The following is a 16770-nucleotide window of genomic DNA, read 5'->3' on the forward strand; positions in this document are numbered from 1 at the left end:
TCTACTGAGCCTTTGAGGAAGTGCAGACCAGATTTTACTGCGCATGTGCAATCCCCCCATGTTTGACCCCCGTGTCTCAGCCTTCTCTTGAATAGCCTTGGTCATTTCACTCAGCTAGGAACCTTCCTAAGCAAAAAAGACTTTCCGACCGCAGCCTAAGAGACATGAGACCATGAGACGGCCTTACCATAGATAGATAGATAGATATATATACATAGATGCCGCACCCTGGCTTGTGGGCTGCATCAATACCGCCGCCATCTTGCCTAGGTGCTCTGACCAGTTCAGACCCTTGTCAGACTCGGCAAAAATGCCACATTTTTGCTCAGCATTTGGGTGTACTAACGAAAGAAGTGTTAAAACCAAGCAGAAGGGAATAACATTCCACAGGTAAGAAGTTGTTTTACAATATTTTACTGTTACGAAAATGTTTAATGAGATATATATCTCAAAAAGTGATCCTTCTTTTAAGCTAATCAAGTAAAGTAACTGTCCTGATCTGGTCCTAATGCCAAATTAAGCTAACGCTATGTCACACAACTTAAAGAAAAAAGGTTAACATTTATATAATATTACTTATAAAATTATGATGCTTTGTCAAACAGCTATGTCGGTGTATGTGTTATTCCAAATTGTCAACTATCTGTTTCATGGCACCAACGTGACATAACGCAGTATAACGTTAGTAGTTAACTTGTGGCCTGAATTGTAACTACAAATTATGTGGAACTGCGTTTTTCTGACACACTTATTTTGTGTGTAGTTTCCCAAAAAACACAGATAGGAGACGGGCATGGGTAGCAGCAGTGAGGAGAAAGGACTTTGTCCCGAGTGACTCCTCAGTCATCTGCAGCTGTCACTTCAGACCTGAGGACTTCGACAGGACTGGGCAGACTCCTAAAAATAATACTAGCTACTGTACACTGTATTTTTTGTAAATATGACCTAATAATGTAAACAGTTCTGTGTCCAGGCTCCCATGAGCACTGTGGTGTTATACATATGAGATTAAAGCAAAATTTTGTGTAAACATGCAGCTCTAAGTCATTTATTTTCACTTGTACAAAACCAACATTTGTTAATCAGAATGTGTAACTACACTGCAGCTCGGCACAACCCTGCTGATACACTATTTTTTGCACATTGTGTGACTTAAAATGTGAATAAACATTTATAATCAAAATTAATAATTAAATGACATCATGGTGGGCATTGTACATCTAGTAAGAAAAAAGAATATTTATTACATGGTGAAAGTTGTGTTGTAGAACTAGATCAAATATTTTGGTATGAAAAGCTGCATTTTTTATTTAACCAAGTATCCTGTATCATAACTATATGTCTGACGATTGTAACAAACCGCATGAAAATCGGTTCAGCGAGTAATGATGATTTTAATCATAAATAGTCTCCTGCTTCAATGCATTAGCAAAGAGCATGGATACCAAGAGGCGAAGCTCCGTGGAATTTTTGCCAACAGCCACTAGGGGCGCTGCGGTAGCGCTGCCGCCATTTTGGACTGTTGAGCTTGGACTGTTGCGCCCAGACAACATGCAAGATGTCAAGGAGAGAGGATGAAAAAAGTAAAAGAAAACAGTGTAGTGCAATTAACTGCAACAACTATCAGTGGAACACCCCGCACCTGACCTTCCACCGTTTCCCGAAGGATCCCGACAGGTAAGAACTCCTCAGGTGTAAGTATTGAAGTGTTTTAATATCAATTTAAAATGCCACTTTTGGAGGGAAGAATATCAGAACTGATTACTGCTTTAGCATTAAAATATATCATATTAAAATAGCCTATATATTATTATTATTATTATTATCATTACTGTCCCCTTACTGTACAAACTGTAAATAAATCTTTATTCCTGACTATGTGACGTCGCCATTAATGTGTTTCTAGTTAAATTGTTGTTGTTGTTTTTTTTAAATTTTTTGGTAGATTGGCTTATGGGGTGATTTCGAAGGAGTAATTAAGTTAATCTTCTCATAAGTGGATGTAATATGTAGAGATGCCATCTAGGCCGTTTTTCTTCGTTTTTTTTTTAAAGTCTATATTTTGCTTTACAAAAACGTGAAAAAGCAGCTGTGACCAAGCTATCACGAGGTGAGTAGCGTAAGCATAATTAATAGCCATATACTTCAGTTTGTCTGCGTGTTTGTATGTGCAAGCGGGTCTGCTGCGGTCTGCTGACAGTCCAAAATGGCGGCGGTAGGACAAAACCATGGGCGAGTCTGTTGCTATGGGGCGTTCTATTGAGCTTCGCCTCTTGGTATCCATGCTCTTTGGCATTAGGCAGCGCGACTCCACCTGGGCAAGATGGCGGCCGTGTTGACGTATCGCTCCAATGAGGAGCGCCGTTGAATGCGGTATCTACGGCTGCATCCCAAGTCTCTTAATTACTGCTAACCACCTAACCTAGCCACCTTATCTAACTGTTTAGTCCCCCCCACTTAGGAAAACATGCAAGGAGTTAGGAGTGAGGAGCGAGGATTGCTGATTAAGAGACATGAGACGGCCTTACTCTGAAGCGTCACGTAAAGCGACGTCCTTTTCTGATGACGGTGGCACAGCTGGATCTGCTGCATAACGGAGCCAGCGTTTGCCGTATATCCCAAGTCACATTATGTTCGCTGATCAAAGCCGTAACCCCCACCCCCCGCCGTCATGACTCTAGTCACACACTTTTGCATGTATTACCATTGTTATTGAGTCATTTGCCGAAGTTTGTCGCAATTAAAGAATGGTCTGTAGCCCTGCCACTGTCACTTATTATTATCACCATCATTATTATCACTATTATTAAATCCACTCGCCATCATTCAACAAGTCAGCTGCTGAGTGCAATCAGGTGTGGTCTGCTGCAATGCCAGCTGAATCCAGTCAACTCATTAAATGTCAGGTACCAGGGCTATATAAGGGTCAGTCAATGTTTGACCAAAGTTATATCCACAACAAAACCAAAAAAAACAACAAAATGGACAGAAGAGCCAAAATGAGGTTCCTGCTCCAAGCCCATGAAACACTGAATGTGCTGGAGGAGCTGGAAGAAAGGCTGGAAGAGGAGGAATCCAGCAGAGCCAGGAGAGCTCGGCGGCGTGCAGCCATGTACTTACTACAGGTAATCATCAAATGTAATGCTTCAATGAACAGTATGTAAAATTATATCATAAAAACAGCAAACACACTGATAGCTGTAGGTTGTGTAATCAGATATCATAGCACAAGCCCAGACACAAAATGTGTAATGTATATCAGCCAGGAAAATAAAAAATCCTTATAATAGGCCCACATGATTAAAAAAAACACTTCAAATTTTGTTATTCCATGAAGAAATGAAACGTGGGAAGTAACACAGTTTTCTTTATTTTGCAGATGGAAGGTGCAGGGTCACCAATACATGCACGCCTCAACCCTCATTGTGCCAGTCCTTGCTGTGTACTTTGATGGCAGGATCCTCATGAGGGTGTCTACAGACTGAGGCATCAGTCTGTAGACACCCTCATGAGGATCCTGCCATCAAAGTACACGCAAGGCTGGTCACATGAGGTGCATGTATTGGTGACCCTGTACTGGTTGGCACACGGCCTATCATACAGTGTGGTATCCCGGGCCTTTCATGTCCCCAAGTCCACGGTCTGCAGGCTGGTGCACACAGGAGTGAGGAAGATTGCAGCCCTTCGCCATGAGGTCATCTGCCAGCCCACTGCCGGAGCACTGGATGAGGTTGGCCAGACCTTTGTGCAGCTGGCCAACAGTCCAGTGTTCGCCAGGTGTGTGGGCTCCATCGATGGCTGCCATGTCCGCATCAAGACCCCCCCAGGACCCGGAGGCCAGGATTACCTCAACAGGAAGCTCTTCCCATCCATACAGTTGCAGGCAGTATATGATGGGAAGGGCGTCTTCATCAGCACCTTTGTGGGGTATCCTGGCTCCGTCCACGACACCAGAGTCTTCAAGAACAGCAGGCTCTACACGGCAGCTCTGTACCCTCCCCCAGGTGAGACTGATTTCTTAATACATCAACATCCATCAATAACTGTCAATATATTAACTTGTGGTTTCCCCACTGTCTGCAGGTTACTTCATTGTGGGTGATGGTGGCTACCCCTGCATTGAACAACCTGTAGCCACCATCACCCCGTACGGAGAACCAGTGCAAAGGAGGGTGCAGAGCCGCTTCAACCACCATCATGCCAAAGGCCCGTTCCATCATAGAGCGGGCCTTTGGCGTGTTGAAGACCCGGTGGAGATCGCTGTTCTTCAAGGCCTTGGAGGTCAACCACACCTTTGTCCCCTTAGTCAAAGTGCTGCGCAACATCTGCCTCACAAGTGGGGACGGATGTCGGGGACATTGGTGTGGTTCCACCTCGTCCAGTGAGGGGGGAACGATGCCGACGTGGCCAGCGGGACCGACCGGTAGGGCTGCTCTGTGCTCCTCGTGTCCAGCCTGTCCTTGGGGACATGAAGGCCTGGGACACGGGCCACCACACTGTATGATAGGGCGTGTGCCTTAAGATCTTTTGTTCACTTCAGTTATGTATGTTCAGTTCACTTATGTATATTCCTAATTTAAATTTAGATAAATAAAGTTCTTGTTATTCTTATTATTCTTGAGTTGTCTGTATATTCCTATGTTCCCTCTAAGTTTGTGTTGTGCCAAACTCCTTTGCACATTACTCTGAAAAGGACTGTGTGAGCAGACACTGTCACTTATGCGGCTGAAATCATTGTTAGACCAAGAATGTCAGGTAACACAGATTCAAGACTGTTGTAAACATTTAATTGTTACTGTCAGACGTGAATATACTGTGACAAAGAATGCATAACACTATACACAACTAAGTGTGTTGTACTGCGAAATGTCTGACTGACTATAACAAAATATGTTACAGTTTTGAATGCTGCAGTCTGAGGTATCAATATAACAAAATTACATTATAACTGAAAACACTGCAGGCTCACAAAAACAGATGAGGATATAACAAAAAAGTCCTGTGAGGATATTAATAAAAAAAAACTTAAAATGTCCTGTGAGGATGAAAACAAACTTAAAACTTCCTGACTGCCTCCTCTAGCAGGTCAAGAGCCCTTTTCCTGTCCTCTCTTGCCTCTCGTCTGGCCTCAGCCTCCTTGGCAGCCTCCTCTTCCAGGGAGGCCAGGATTGCTGCCTTGGAGGTCCACTTCTTCTTGGGCGGGGGGGGACAGGCAGAGGTGGATGGCCCATCATCCGCCTGTGTGGTAGAGCTGCCACTTGTGGCAGCTCCAGCTCCAGGGGATGATGGGCCTCCAGAGGACACAACAGCCACATCTACCGGGTTGCACGAGTCCATCAGGACAGGCGGCTCGATGGAGGGCCATGCCCCGATGGTCTCGTGCATCTGGGCATAGAATGGCCACGTGGCTGCTGTCTCCTCCCTTCCGTCTGTCCCCGTGCCTGTGGGAGGGTTCCTCAGCTTCTGGAAGATATCAAAAGGGATGTGTCAGTGTGATGTAGAAATATGACATTATGTATAACCAACAACAGTCACAAATGCTTTATATGAGTGTGAACTGAGCTCACAATGAGTACAAAATCTCACCTTGTACTGGATTTTTAGATTGTCCCACTTTTTGGACACTTGAATGGGGGTCACCCTGTCCCCCATGTCCGGCAACCGTGTGATTTCTCTGTGAAGAATGAAACATGTACTGAGTGTACTCACAATAGGCAAGATGCATGACAATTACAGCAAACACTGTATGTATTTATTTAAAATAGGGACAATACATATTGATGAACATTTAACATGTGAATATGCAAGATTATGTCCAGCAGCTAATTTCCATCTCTAGTCCCTTTGGCAGGTTGATGTTAACTACAGGAAATCAAGACAACAACAGTAACAACAAGTACAAAGAACAAAATCTACACAATAAGCAAACAGATGACAATAAACAATGTTGCTCATGACAGGCCAGAATCTGAGGGACCCCAGGATTTCAAAGTGAAGTTTGAAAGTGCATTAGTGCTAAAGTGCTAAGGTATTGCACACACAGATGTGTGTGATGTTCATCATTAGGTCAGACCACATCTTATGTCTTGGATTATTGTCTTATTGTCCTGTGGTTTCATACACCAAGAGAGGTGTTATCTACAATTTCGTTGTTTGCTTGACTTACAATGAACATCAAGGAATATAATTACTATGACCTGCTCCAATAACATGAAGTGTGCCTTATTTGTTCAGTGTTTTACATATTATTGTCTTTATTCCTAGCGTTTTATGTGTTCTTATGAAGAGTACAGTGTTGCTGTCGTCTTTGTTTTAATGTATTTTTAAGTCTTGTATTTGCCATCACACTTGCCCAGGGTCTGCAGTTGAAAATGAGCCAGGATGGCTGAACTGGCACATTTACAGAAATGTTTATTAACGTGCATTGTCCTTGTAACTTTAAACTGAATGAATAAATACATCGAATCATCACACAGTACACATGTTTGTGCTGCTGAGCGAAATGGCATTCAGGTAACATATGAAACTGAACTCACTTCCAGGCCTTCTTGGAGATATTCCTCTTCCCTGTGAAGAGGGTGTCATTGGCAACCCGCAGCTCGATAAGTCTGAAGACTTCGTTGTTGGTCCCTGTTGAATAAGACATATCAGACCTGTCAGTCTACCTACAAGCTATTAAATGTTATTCCACTCACATGACATGCAGGACAATTAATGATGGGCAAATGTGTTTGTGTGTGTGTGTGTGTGTGTGTGTGTGTGTGTGTGTGAGTGTGTGTGTGTGTGTGTGTGTGTGTGTGTGTGTGGTGTTATATCAACACGTATGGTTCTGGACATGAGCAGCTGCACATTTAACAGCCACACATCTAGGGCTGGGTACCGAAGTTCGGTTCTTTTATAGCACCGACCTAATTGCTTCGGTGCTAATGAGTATTGTAAAATGCCTTGTCTTTCGGTGCCAAGCTTCGATACCTAGAAGTCACGTGATCTGAGTCACATGACTCCTAGTGATCAAGGTCTGATATGCTGCTGGTGATTGGCTGTAATGTTACATGTAGAGGCAGGGATGCGTTCAGTGTTGCCAACTTAGCGACTTTGTCGCTATATTTAGTGACTTTTCAGACCCCTCTAGCGACTCTTTTTCAAAAAAGTGACTAGCAACAAATCTAGCAACTTTTTCTGATGTTATTGGAGACTCTGACGTGAAAGCACCTATCGTTCTTATTCTTCTCAACGAGCAGCGGATGCTGCCATGGGCCCTTCCCTCGCCCCAAAGCACACATAGGGTACGTCCCAAGTCCCTTAAAATTACTGCTAACCACCTAACCTAGCCACCTTACCTAACTGTTTAGTCCCTCCCACTTAGGAAAACATTTAAGGAGTCAGGAGTTAGGAGTGAGGAGCGAGGATTGCTGATAAGAGACATGAGACGGCCTTAAAGATGGCGGAGCTCGAACGACTTCCGGTTCAAGTAAGGAGTTAGGAGTTAGCAGTATAAAATAAGAGACTTGGGACATACCCATAGATGGCCCAGTTCTCCTTCCCAGCTGCAGTCAGAGCAGGAGATGTTAACCCCTCCACGTCCAGACTGCAAGTGAATCGCGCATGCGCGGAACCGCCATTGGCTGATCCCGACCTGGTTTACAGTCAGGGCAGGATGTAAATGTAAAATTTTCTTTGTATAATATAAAATCACTAAAAGAAGGTTCATTTGTAGTTCTAAACATATTCAGGGTGTTTTTTACTCAGTTTTTGTCTCTCCCGCGACGTTATTCCTCTCTCCTACAGCCGTATTACCGCGGGTTAAAAAAATCCGTATCGTCACAGCCCTAGTTGGGATGGCAGTGGCTCAGGCAGTACAGCAGTCATCTAATCTGAGAATTTCTGGCTTTTGTACATTTTTTAAATTTTATATATTTATTATTTTTTATTGTTTTTTAAACTGCTTTGAGTGAAAAAAGTCTGAAAGTTAAAACCCAAGATTTGTACCGTATTTGTCATTTCTTTTTGTTAGAATTGATTTTATGAAATTGGTATCTGTTGTGTGCCCATCTTAATACTCAGTTAGACAGTGCATTCCGAAACTAATCATGACATGAAGCTTCTTCTTTTACTTGCTTTATTGTCCAAACCGACAGTAACATTACAAGTCCGCATTGCACGCCTCCGGGCTGCGGTGATTCAAAACTTCCTGTTTTCCTAACCATGTGACCTACGTAACCCAATACATGACAGTATCAAAAAAGTGTCGTTCAGGAACCGGTATCGAAATCAAGGCATCAGTATCGGTACCGGTATCGAACATTTTTGAACGATACCCAGCCCTACACACATCACCGACAGTCCACTGAACAACACAATGGGTTGTGAATGAAATAAACTTAATTACAACATGACAGTCTTGCACGAAATATCATTAACGTTACTCTTTGTAGTCACGTAGGCATGTGAATTACAGCGTTTCATTGCAAAGAATGCATGTAATGGGTACACTTGTGCTGTTTCTCCGCCATCTCGTTCAAATGAGCCAGATGTAGGGAGCGGGTATTTATACGTCAGGGCCTCAAGCTGAAAAAGACTTCCTGTTAGGAACCTCTGGTGTTACCTTACTCATCGCACCTAACAGATCCCTCCTAACTCCTAAAGCTAACTCCTTACTGGCAGGAATAAGAGACATGAGACGGCCTTAAAGATGGCAGACCTTGAATGACTTCCGGTTCAAGTAAGGAATTAGGAGTATAAAATTAAGAGACTTGGGACATACCCCCTGGGACGCCCTTGCTACTCTACCGGAAGAAGGAAGCAGATGTAACCATGGATACCGACAGATGCTTTGTGAAAGCAAAATAGAGCAACATGCTATTAAAAAAAACATTTAAATATGAATTAAAATTAGTTAAATGAAAAATAAACCTGAACAAGTCAGATAAGAGTTACAGTGCAGTGTAATCAAAGTAATTCACTTGATCATATTTTCTAGACACAGTTTACACATTCACACATGAACTTCATTCATTAATCTGGGCAATCTTACTCCCATCCCTGCTTTGCAGCATTCCTCTTTTTACTGAAGAGACTCTCATTTTTAATTCATAGAATTGCTTTGTTTTTTCTTCTGTCCCTGTGAACACATAATTATATTTCTTTTTAAAAACCATGAGAATGGGATGAGGGAGTTTTTAATACAGTGAGTCAGTGTGAGGAAAACAAATGTGTGTTTGATCTAAAATATTTTACAAAGTAGAAAGACGTAACTCTTTCATTTGTATGTTGTTTCCTCCATTGTGATGTTGCGCTTCCTGCTGGGCTCATCAGAAGCCTGCACTGATGCACACTCGCTATCTAAGGGCAGAGCAGTCCACTCGCACTCAGCCATAATTGGTTTGGGACGGCCCTTAATATGGCGCAGCTCCGCATGACCGTGCAAACGGAGGGGGAGTGGATAGGGCGAGGGGATAGGGGCCGATTTGGGATTGGGTCTATATGCAAACAGGAGTTTTTGCATACAGTAAGAAGAGAAATATGAACATTTGAAATGATGTAATGGCAGTTCATTTATCTGTGGTTGTAATGTTAATATTAAGCTAGATTTAGATAGTCTGGATCTTTGGGAGTCTAGGGGAACTGTATGAGAGCTGTTTTGTTGAAAGAAGCGTTTATTGACCCTGCTGAGGTAATTGTATATTTTTTTAATTTTTTATTTAACCAGATAAAAAAAAACAAAAAAAACCTCGAGATTAAAAATCTCTTTTTCAAAAGTGCCCTGACCAAGATGGGCATCAATGTAAGCTACAGATGGATAACATAGAACAAAAATAAAAAATATGTAGCTCTAAAACAAACAATATAAAACACAAAATGAGATTACTACAAAGAAAAGACAAGAAAAAAAAAGGACAACTACACACGATTACAAAGACAAGCTAAAATCTAAAATACACCTGACATTGGTATATAGACTATTGCATACAAAAATCCTGCAACAGTGCTTTGAAACAGCCGAGAGGAACCAGTGAGTGCACCTTTAAGTCCTTCTGCAGCAGATCCACATAATAAGGAGCTGCATTCATAAATGATCGTTTGCCAAACTCTATATGTACCCCGAGTATAGAAAGTAACGGAAAGAAAAATTCAAGTGTGAAGTTCTGAGAATCACACAAAGTGCAGTTTTATTGAAAAGACATTGTTGAAAGACAAAACTGTACTAAAGGTCTACAACAAGTATCACACACAAGTATTTACAGAATGATAATTCACAATGGGTATGAATGTGTTTTTTATGTAAGGTCAGTATGGGTTTTAGATTTTGTTGATGCTGGCAGCAGGCAGGGTGGATTTGTCTAGGTCATCGAAGTAGGGGTGAGTCATGGCCTCACGTGCTGAGATCCTCTTGGGGGGATTGTAGGTCAACATTTTCTACAGCAGAGAAACAAGACAGGGAAGAAAAGGAGATGGTCACTCAGGTAACACGAAGGCTAAATGTGTAGTACTAGACAAATATTTGCATTGGGAAAGTGGATCTGATTTGATTTTTTTTATCACATATTATTAGCTTTCTTGTGATGCAGACTATTGTAGCACAAAAACATTGACGTGTTTTAAATAAACATTTTCGAGTGTCCCACTGAATCCAAACAGACTCCTGAATAGGGTTCAGTCCAGTCAGTTGTAGAGTAAATAAGGTAATTGCTATAACTGCTGCTGTACACCGACACTTGTTGGCCTTTTGTACAACAGAATCAGTGATGTGGTTCTAGTGACAGATGCGATAAAAAAAAAAAAAATCTTTGATTGTTGTAGTGATTAGCTGGTTTTTGAGTGAAGTGTGTAGACTACACAGGACACTGGGTTCACCACTACAATGACAAACAATAATGGCTTACTCATACAACCCTGATTTCACAAAGCTGGGATGCTGTGTAAAATGTAAATAAAAACAGAATGCAATGATTTACAAATCTGAGGCCAAGTTAACTTTTTTACATTTGGGTGTAATTTATTATCATGCTGCAGCGTCTCCTCCCACTTTTACGCACACACACAAACACAGTGCAGAGATGCCGCAGTGAAGACAGAGAAGTAAAGATAACTTCAGCGGACGACAAAAACGCTTGTTACTGTGAGTGCAATAAAACCTCCTTGAGGAAAAAGCCAATACTTTATTAATACAGCTGTTGAGCAACATGCAGAAAAGCGATATTACAGTCTGCTCTGTCCGCAGTCTGTCATCCACCACCGCCAATATTATGTAATAAACAAGCACAAAGCGCTTTCCAGCTAATGGCAAATTGTTATTAACAAGCTAAAACAACAACTGTTTAGCTCAGTGTGTCTCGAATCTTAAAACTTGCAGTGAATCTCTTCAGTAGGAGAGGAAGGAGCAGAGAGGACAGCAGGACTGATACTGACTGATTTCTGTGTTCTTTATTCTTTATAAACTTCACTCAGTATTGTGATGTCAGGAATATGATTTATTTTATTGACATTTTTATTTTGTTTCCAGTGAGATATTAAGTTTATATTGTGACTTTGCTGTTACTGTTCTAGAAACATTTAGTTATAAAATATTCTGTTTTATTCCTGTTGTGATTTTATTCTTTTTAAAAAATAATTCCTTGTAAATGTTACACTATTAGTTCTCTGAGAATCTATTTCACATACTAGCAAAAATTGGTATTGTAACTGAAAAATCTCCAGTTGAATCGTCATAGGATCAAATCGGGACCCTTTGAATCGAAATCAAATTGATTCAGGAAATCAGTGGCAATACCCAGCCCTAATCCCTTTATCTGGTTCTTGTCATGTAAGATGAAACAAAGAATTTCTATTTAATCTTTAATAGTAGCCAGAATGGAGTTGTTAAATAGGTTAGCCCTAGTCCTTACCGCCAGTAGATCCAGGCCATTCTTATCCAGGTTTTTCACCATTGATGACAGGTTGCCAGACTTCCATTTAGGGAAGGTGTTTTTGTAGTCAGGCAGGCTCTCTACATCAGGCCACACTTCATTGTTTGGGGTTCCCAGAGTCCTGAAAAGAACACAAACAGACAGATGGATTCAAAGAGGGAACTGCAGGGAAGGATAGATACACAACAGGAAGTCCCCCGGGGACCAAGACCCTCAGGATCTAAACCTGTGGGGATCCAGGGACTTAACTTATATAACTTTATAGTTCCACTTCCAGTGTCAAAAAAGTCTCTGTCTTGAGAAACTTTCTGAAAGTTCAGGAACTTTCAGAGCTTAATGATGCCGATTGATCAAACAAAGACGCTGCTGCATGTACGACTTGTGTAGCACTTCATTCACAGACTAAGGAAGTAACCTACAGGGCAATACAGTTATTAATATGGTGATGTTTATTAAAGTTAAAAACAAAATTAGGCTACCTGACTTGTTTAAAAGAAAAGAGAGTCCGTCCACTATTGTCTGCTTTCTCGCTTTGGCTTTGTTTTTTTTGGATATGATGTCACATTAGGGCTGCATAATTTTGATCAATATCGAGATCACAAATCATTGTTTTCAGCAATATTTTTGTTGCCCTTCCACATTATAATAGAGAGCACTGCTTTCACTTCCATGTTGTGCTACATTTCTGCTAATGTACTAGTGCTGCACAATTTGATAAAAATTAGTGCTGCACGATTAATCTAATTGCAATCGCGATGTCAGGCTGTGCGATTACATAACCGCATAAAAGGCTGTAATTTGCAATTTAATGTAAATAAATGTTAACGTGTGTGCCTGTGAACGTGACTACCTCTCCTGTAGTCGCCCACAAGCTATTCTGGTGTGTGCTGCGCATATGGTCAGGTGACCACCCGGCGTGCAGCAGTGACCAACATAGACGATGAAGAAGAGCATGAGCACGACCATGAACAGGCTGAGTTGGTGGCGAAGATAACGCAACGTCTATTACATGGCGATACTTTGGATTCTGGTAAGGCGACGTTGAACAGAAAGACGTGCTGTGTAAAAGTTTAAAAGTTAAAGTCGCCACGTCCCGCGACAACACAACCAATCTATATCAGCACTTGAGACAGCACAGAGAAAAGTAGGAAGAATGCATGCGAAAGAAAGCCGAGCCGTGTAACATTAAAGACGAAGAGACAACTGAAAGCCGCCAGAGCCTCATAAAACAACAACAAAGCACAATTACGCAAACATTTGTAAGTGTCACGGGGAAATCACAGACTCCATAACAAACTATATAATAACAAATGAAAAATTAAGCAATTTTGCTCAGTTTTGGCCCACTTGTCATGCTGCTGTGTTGTGCTATGGCGTGCTGGAATTTGTCATTTACGTGACAACGCGGGAGCGCAACACAGGCTCACTCCGCTGTGTGTACAGTGCTGCGCTGCGCTGCTGTGTGAGCAGCGTGTTTGACTGTGCTCAGTCTGTTGATGGTCATTTACACACTGTCCATAACAATAACTATGTCAGGTCAGGTCAGTGCCTCCCCCCCCAATATAATGTAATTCTTGCTTGATTCAGTGTTTTCCCTACATTATTTTAGGGGTGCACTGACCTGACCTGACGTAGTTATTGTTGGACAGTGTGTAAATGACCATCTAAAGACTGCTGTTACCCACAGTCAAACACGCTGCTCGCACAGCAGCGCAGCACGACACTGTACACACACACTCAGTTGGAGCAGAGCCTGTTTTGCGTTTCCTCAATTTTTCATTTGTTATTATGTAGTTTGTTATGGAGTCCATGATTTTCCTGTGTCTCTTTGAGGTGTAGTCGTATGGCGTAACACTTGCAAATGTATGCGTAATTGTGCGTCATTGTTGTTTTATGAGGCTCTGGTGGTTGTCAATTGTCTCTTTGTCTTTAACATTACATGGCTTGTCTTTCTCTCGCATGCGTTCTTCGTACTTTTCTCTGTGCTGTCTCAAGTGCTGATATAGACTGGTCGTGTTGCCGCAGGACGTGACGACTTTAACTTTTTAAGTTTTACACAGCACATCTTTCTGGTCAACGTCGCCATACCCAAATCCATAGTATCGCCATATAATAGACGCTGTTTTTTTCCTTCGCCAACTCAGCCTGTTTTGGGTCGCACTCATGCTCCTCTGCAGCGTTCATGTTAGTCACTGCTGCACGCCAAGTAATCAGGTGACCATACATGCTGCACACACCAGGATAGCTTGTGGGCGTAATGACAACACACTCCACACACTATAGGAGAGGTAGTCACGTTCACAGGCGCACACACGTTAACCTTCATTTACATTCAATCGCAAATCGCAGCCTTTTATACGGTTATGTAATCGCACAGCCTGACATCGCAATTGCAACTGCGATTAGATTAATCGTGCAGCACTATAATGTACTGAATGTTTGCATCAAAATAAAGCCGTTCCTAAGCCAATTTTGGTCTTTTTTCTTTCTGCTGGTTTAACAACACGTTGTGTTACTTTGCGGCGCAGACATGAGTCCCATGCACTCTTTGCACATGCATTGTTCTCTCCTAGATGCGAAATACTTCAAACAATGGATGATGATTGTTGATTCACAGATCATTTTTGTTCTGTCCTTCTGCAGTCACAACATTCAGAAATTGTTTTTACAGGCTGCCGCTGCAGAGTGCAAGCATAGCAGCATGACAGCTATCCAAAAGTGGAATCAAGCTGTTTAGAAAGCGCTTGATTTGATATGCAGCAGAATTTGTCTGGGCAGAGCATGCATTTCAAACATCAGTATTGCAGTCAATCATGTTCATTTAATCACGGAAAGCCAAAATTGTGATCATGGTTAATATTTGAATAATTGTGCAGCCCTGTGTCATATAATCCAAGACTTCCACAGTAGAACACCTTATTTCCACCTCCATGTTTGAATAACATCAATTTAGGCCATAAAAATTGTTTTATAAAAAATAAATAGACAAATTACAATACTTAAAACTGAATCAATTATTTCCCCACCCCTATACAGAATCTGTTTGTAGAGGTTAATTGCAATATCAGCATCATACAAGTGAAAATGAATACGGTGGTTGTAAATAGTGCAGCACCTTAGAAATAAAATGATAATATTAGGAATACCTTGCTGTTGACATTTGGTAAACATTCTTTTAGTTTGGCCATTTTTAATCAGAAAACACAGGCCTACCTACTTCAGTGCTTCACATGTTTTAGTTCACAACTGGAGGAACAGTTGATTATGGTTCTACTTAATGCATGTAGGTATGCTTGCGTGTGTCTACCTGAAGATCCTAAAGAGCTGGTCTATCTCTGAGTCTCCATGAAACAGAGGCTTTTTAGTGGCAAGCTCAGCAAAGATGGTCCCAGTGCTCCAAACGTCAACAGGGGTTGAATATCGGGGTGAACCTAGGAGGACCTCTGGAGCCCGGTACCAAAGAGTTACAACCTGGAAACAGACAGGGGTTCATTCAGCTCAATGGTCATTTTAGAGACTTTGGGTTTGTTGGTGTTTGTTATTAAATATGCCCCTATACAGTGTTCATTCAATGCTGGTGATACTCTACCTCTGAACACTGTGTCAGTCGCAGCAGTGTGGGAATGGTAAATTCTAGAATGTACCCACCAAATGGAGTGTTTGGCCTAATCCTGCCCTGCTGTGCTGTGACTACATGCAGTGATCTGCGCGTCAAGGTCGGAGGTGGTTTGGGCGAGAGCAGGGCAGGACTGGCGTAAAGTAGGATTTATACTTCTAAATCGAATCAACACTGTAGCCTGATGTGCACCTTCCCAGAAATGTAACTACACATTCCTGTGACACAGACCTCCTGTTTTTTTTTTTGTAAACTGAAAACCATTTCCCACAACAAAGCTTTTATTAACTTTTATTTCGCAGATAACAAACAATCAATTACAAAGACAATAGAGCCCCCACAAAAAATCATTTTAAGTCTTGAGTGATTTTTCCTGGCTTCATATGAGTAGAGTAGGTTTGGGTCGGTATGAGAAAAAAAAAACGGTCCGGTTTTTGTAAAAAAACCGTATCAAGTCGGTAATACCGGATTTTCGCCACTTGGGGGCGCAATTGACTCATTTAAAATAAAAAACGACCTTAGGACAACAGAGTGACAGTAACAAGTAGGGATGCACCGAATATTCGGTAACCGAATATATTCGGCCGAATATTGCAAAAAAACACACATTCGGTATTCGGTGGAATAAGTTAAAAGCAAGGCCAAATAATAGCGGCGTTTTGATAACGCAATCAAACAGCGTGGCGTGATGGGCGGAATAAAAATGACGGTAGTGTGGCGATCCGTCCGTCACGGCACTCGCATTTGCGACTAAAAATAGTTTTGAGTGAGCAAAATAGGCTTAAATCATTCAGCATGCTGTGCGAGCAGCCTACAGATTACAACCAGCAGCAGAAACGAAAGGCGAATCCCACCGATTGTGGGTTGAACGGGGTCACAGACACAGACAGTAACGTTAATGTATTCCTGTCTTCCTGGCTTACCGGGCGACGGAGAAGTCGGTTCCAATAATATCCTCTTCTTGGTGTCATGACTGCCCAGAAGTACCTTAACAGCCGAGCCAGCCGAACACAGGTATGTGATGTGTCAGAGGAGAAACGAGCCTTTCACATTTCTCTCTTTCTGGCAGTAACGGCCCAGAAACCTCACCGCACTTTAGGGACTGTTCATTACTTATGAAGGGACTGTCAGGGGAGGAAGGGGGCTGGTTGATTTTTATTTTATTAATTTATATTATTTTGATCCCCCCTATGTTAATCACTTATTGATGCTGTTTTTGAAGTATGAATAAGTCAATAAGTAATTTAT

At 41.8% G+C, this 16770-nt stretch overlaps 3 protein-coding genes across 4 annotated transcripts in view; 1 reads left to right on the plus strand and 2 right to left on the minus strand.

Moving 5' to 3' along the window:
* Positions 1-16770, plus strand: part of borcs7 (BLOC-1 related complex subunit 7) — a 1032483-nt gene that overhangs the window by 504433 nt on the left and 511280 nt on the right. The window lies entirely within an intron of this gene.
* LOC126407109 (uncharacterized) lies at positions 4823-6646 on the minus strand. The gene is made up of 3 exons (XM_050071794.1): positions 6537-6646; positions 5587-5674; positions 4823-5463 (listed from the first exon to the last, which is right to left on the minus strand). The coding sequence occupies exons 1-3, from the start codon at positions 6644-6646 to the stop codon at positions 5056-5058; spliced, it is 606 nt and encodes a 201-aa protein (XP_049927751.1). The 3' UTR covers positions 4823-5055.
* The window catches only part of cdk1 (cyclin-dependent kinase 1), a 25784-nt gene continuing 19152 nt past the window's right edge, over positions 10139-16770 (minus strand). Inside the window, exons 6-8 of the mRNA XM_050070736.1 lie at positions 15214-15377; positions 11886-12027; positions 10139-10416 (exon numbers count right to left, since the gene is read on the minus strand). Coding sequence (XP_049926693.1) covers positions 10300-10416; positions 11886-12027; positions 15214-15377 — 423 coding nt within the window. The 3' untranslated portion in view covers positions 10139-10299. The remainder of the gene's footprint in view (positions 10417-11885; positions 12028-15213; positions 15378-16770) is intronic.

Source organism: Epinephelus moara, chromosome 19 (assembly GCF_006386435.1).
Source record: "Epinephelus moara isolate mb chromosome 19, YSFRI_EMoa_1.0, whole genome shotgun sequence".
NCBI lineage: Eukaryota > Metazoa > Chordata > Actinopteri > Perciformes > Serranidae > Epinephelus > Epinephelus moara.

Excerpts from the sequence above, each read along its gene's own strand:
- LOC126407109 (XM_050071794.1), bottom strand. The coding sequence starts at position 6,646 with ATGTCTTATTCAACAGGGACCAACAACGAAGTCTTCAGACTTATCGAG. Across the intron at positions 5,675-6,536 it reads ATCTCCAAGAAGGCCTGGAA|AGAAATCACACGGTTGCCGG; the intron begins GTGAGTTCAGTT and ends CATTCTTCACAG. Across the intron at positions 5,464-5,586 it reads ATCTAAAAATCCAGTACAAG|AAGCTGAGGAACCCTCCCAC; the intron begins GTGAGATTTTGT and ends GATATCTTCCAG.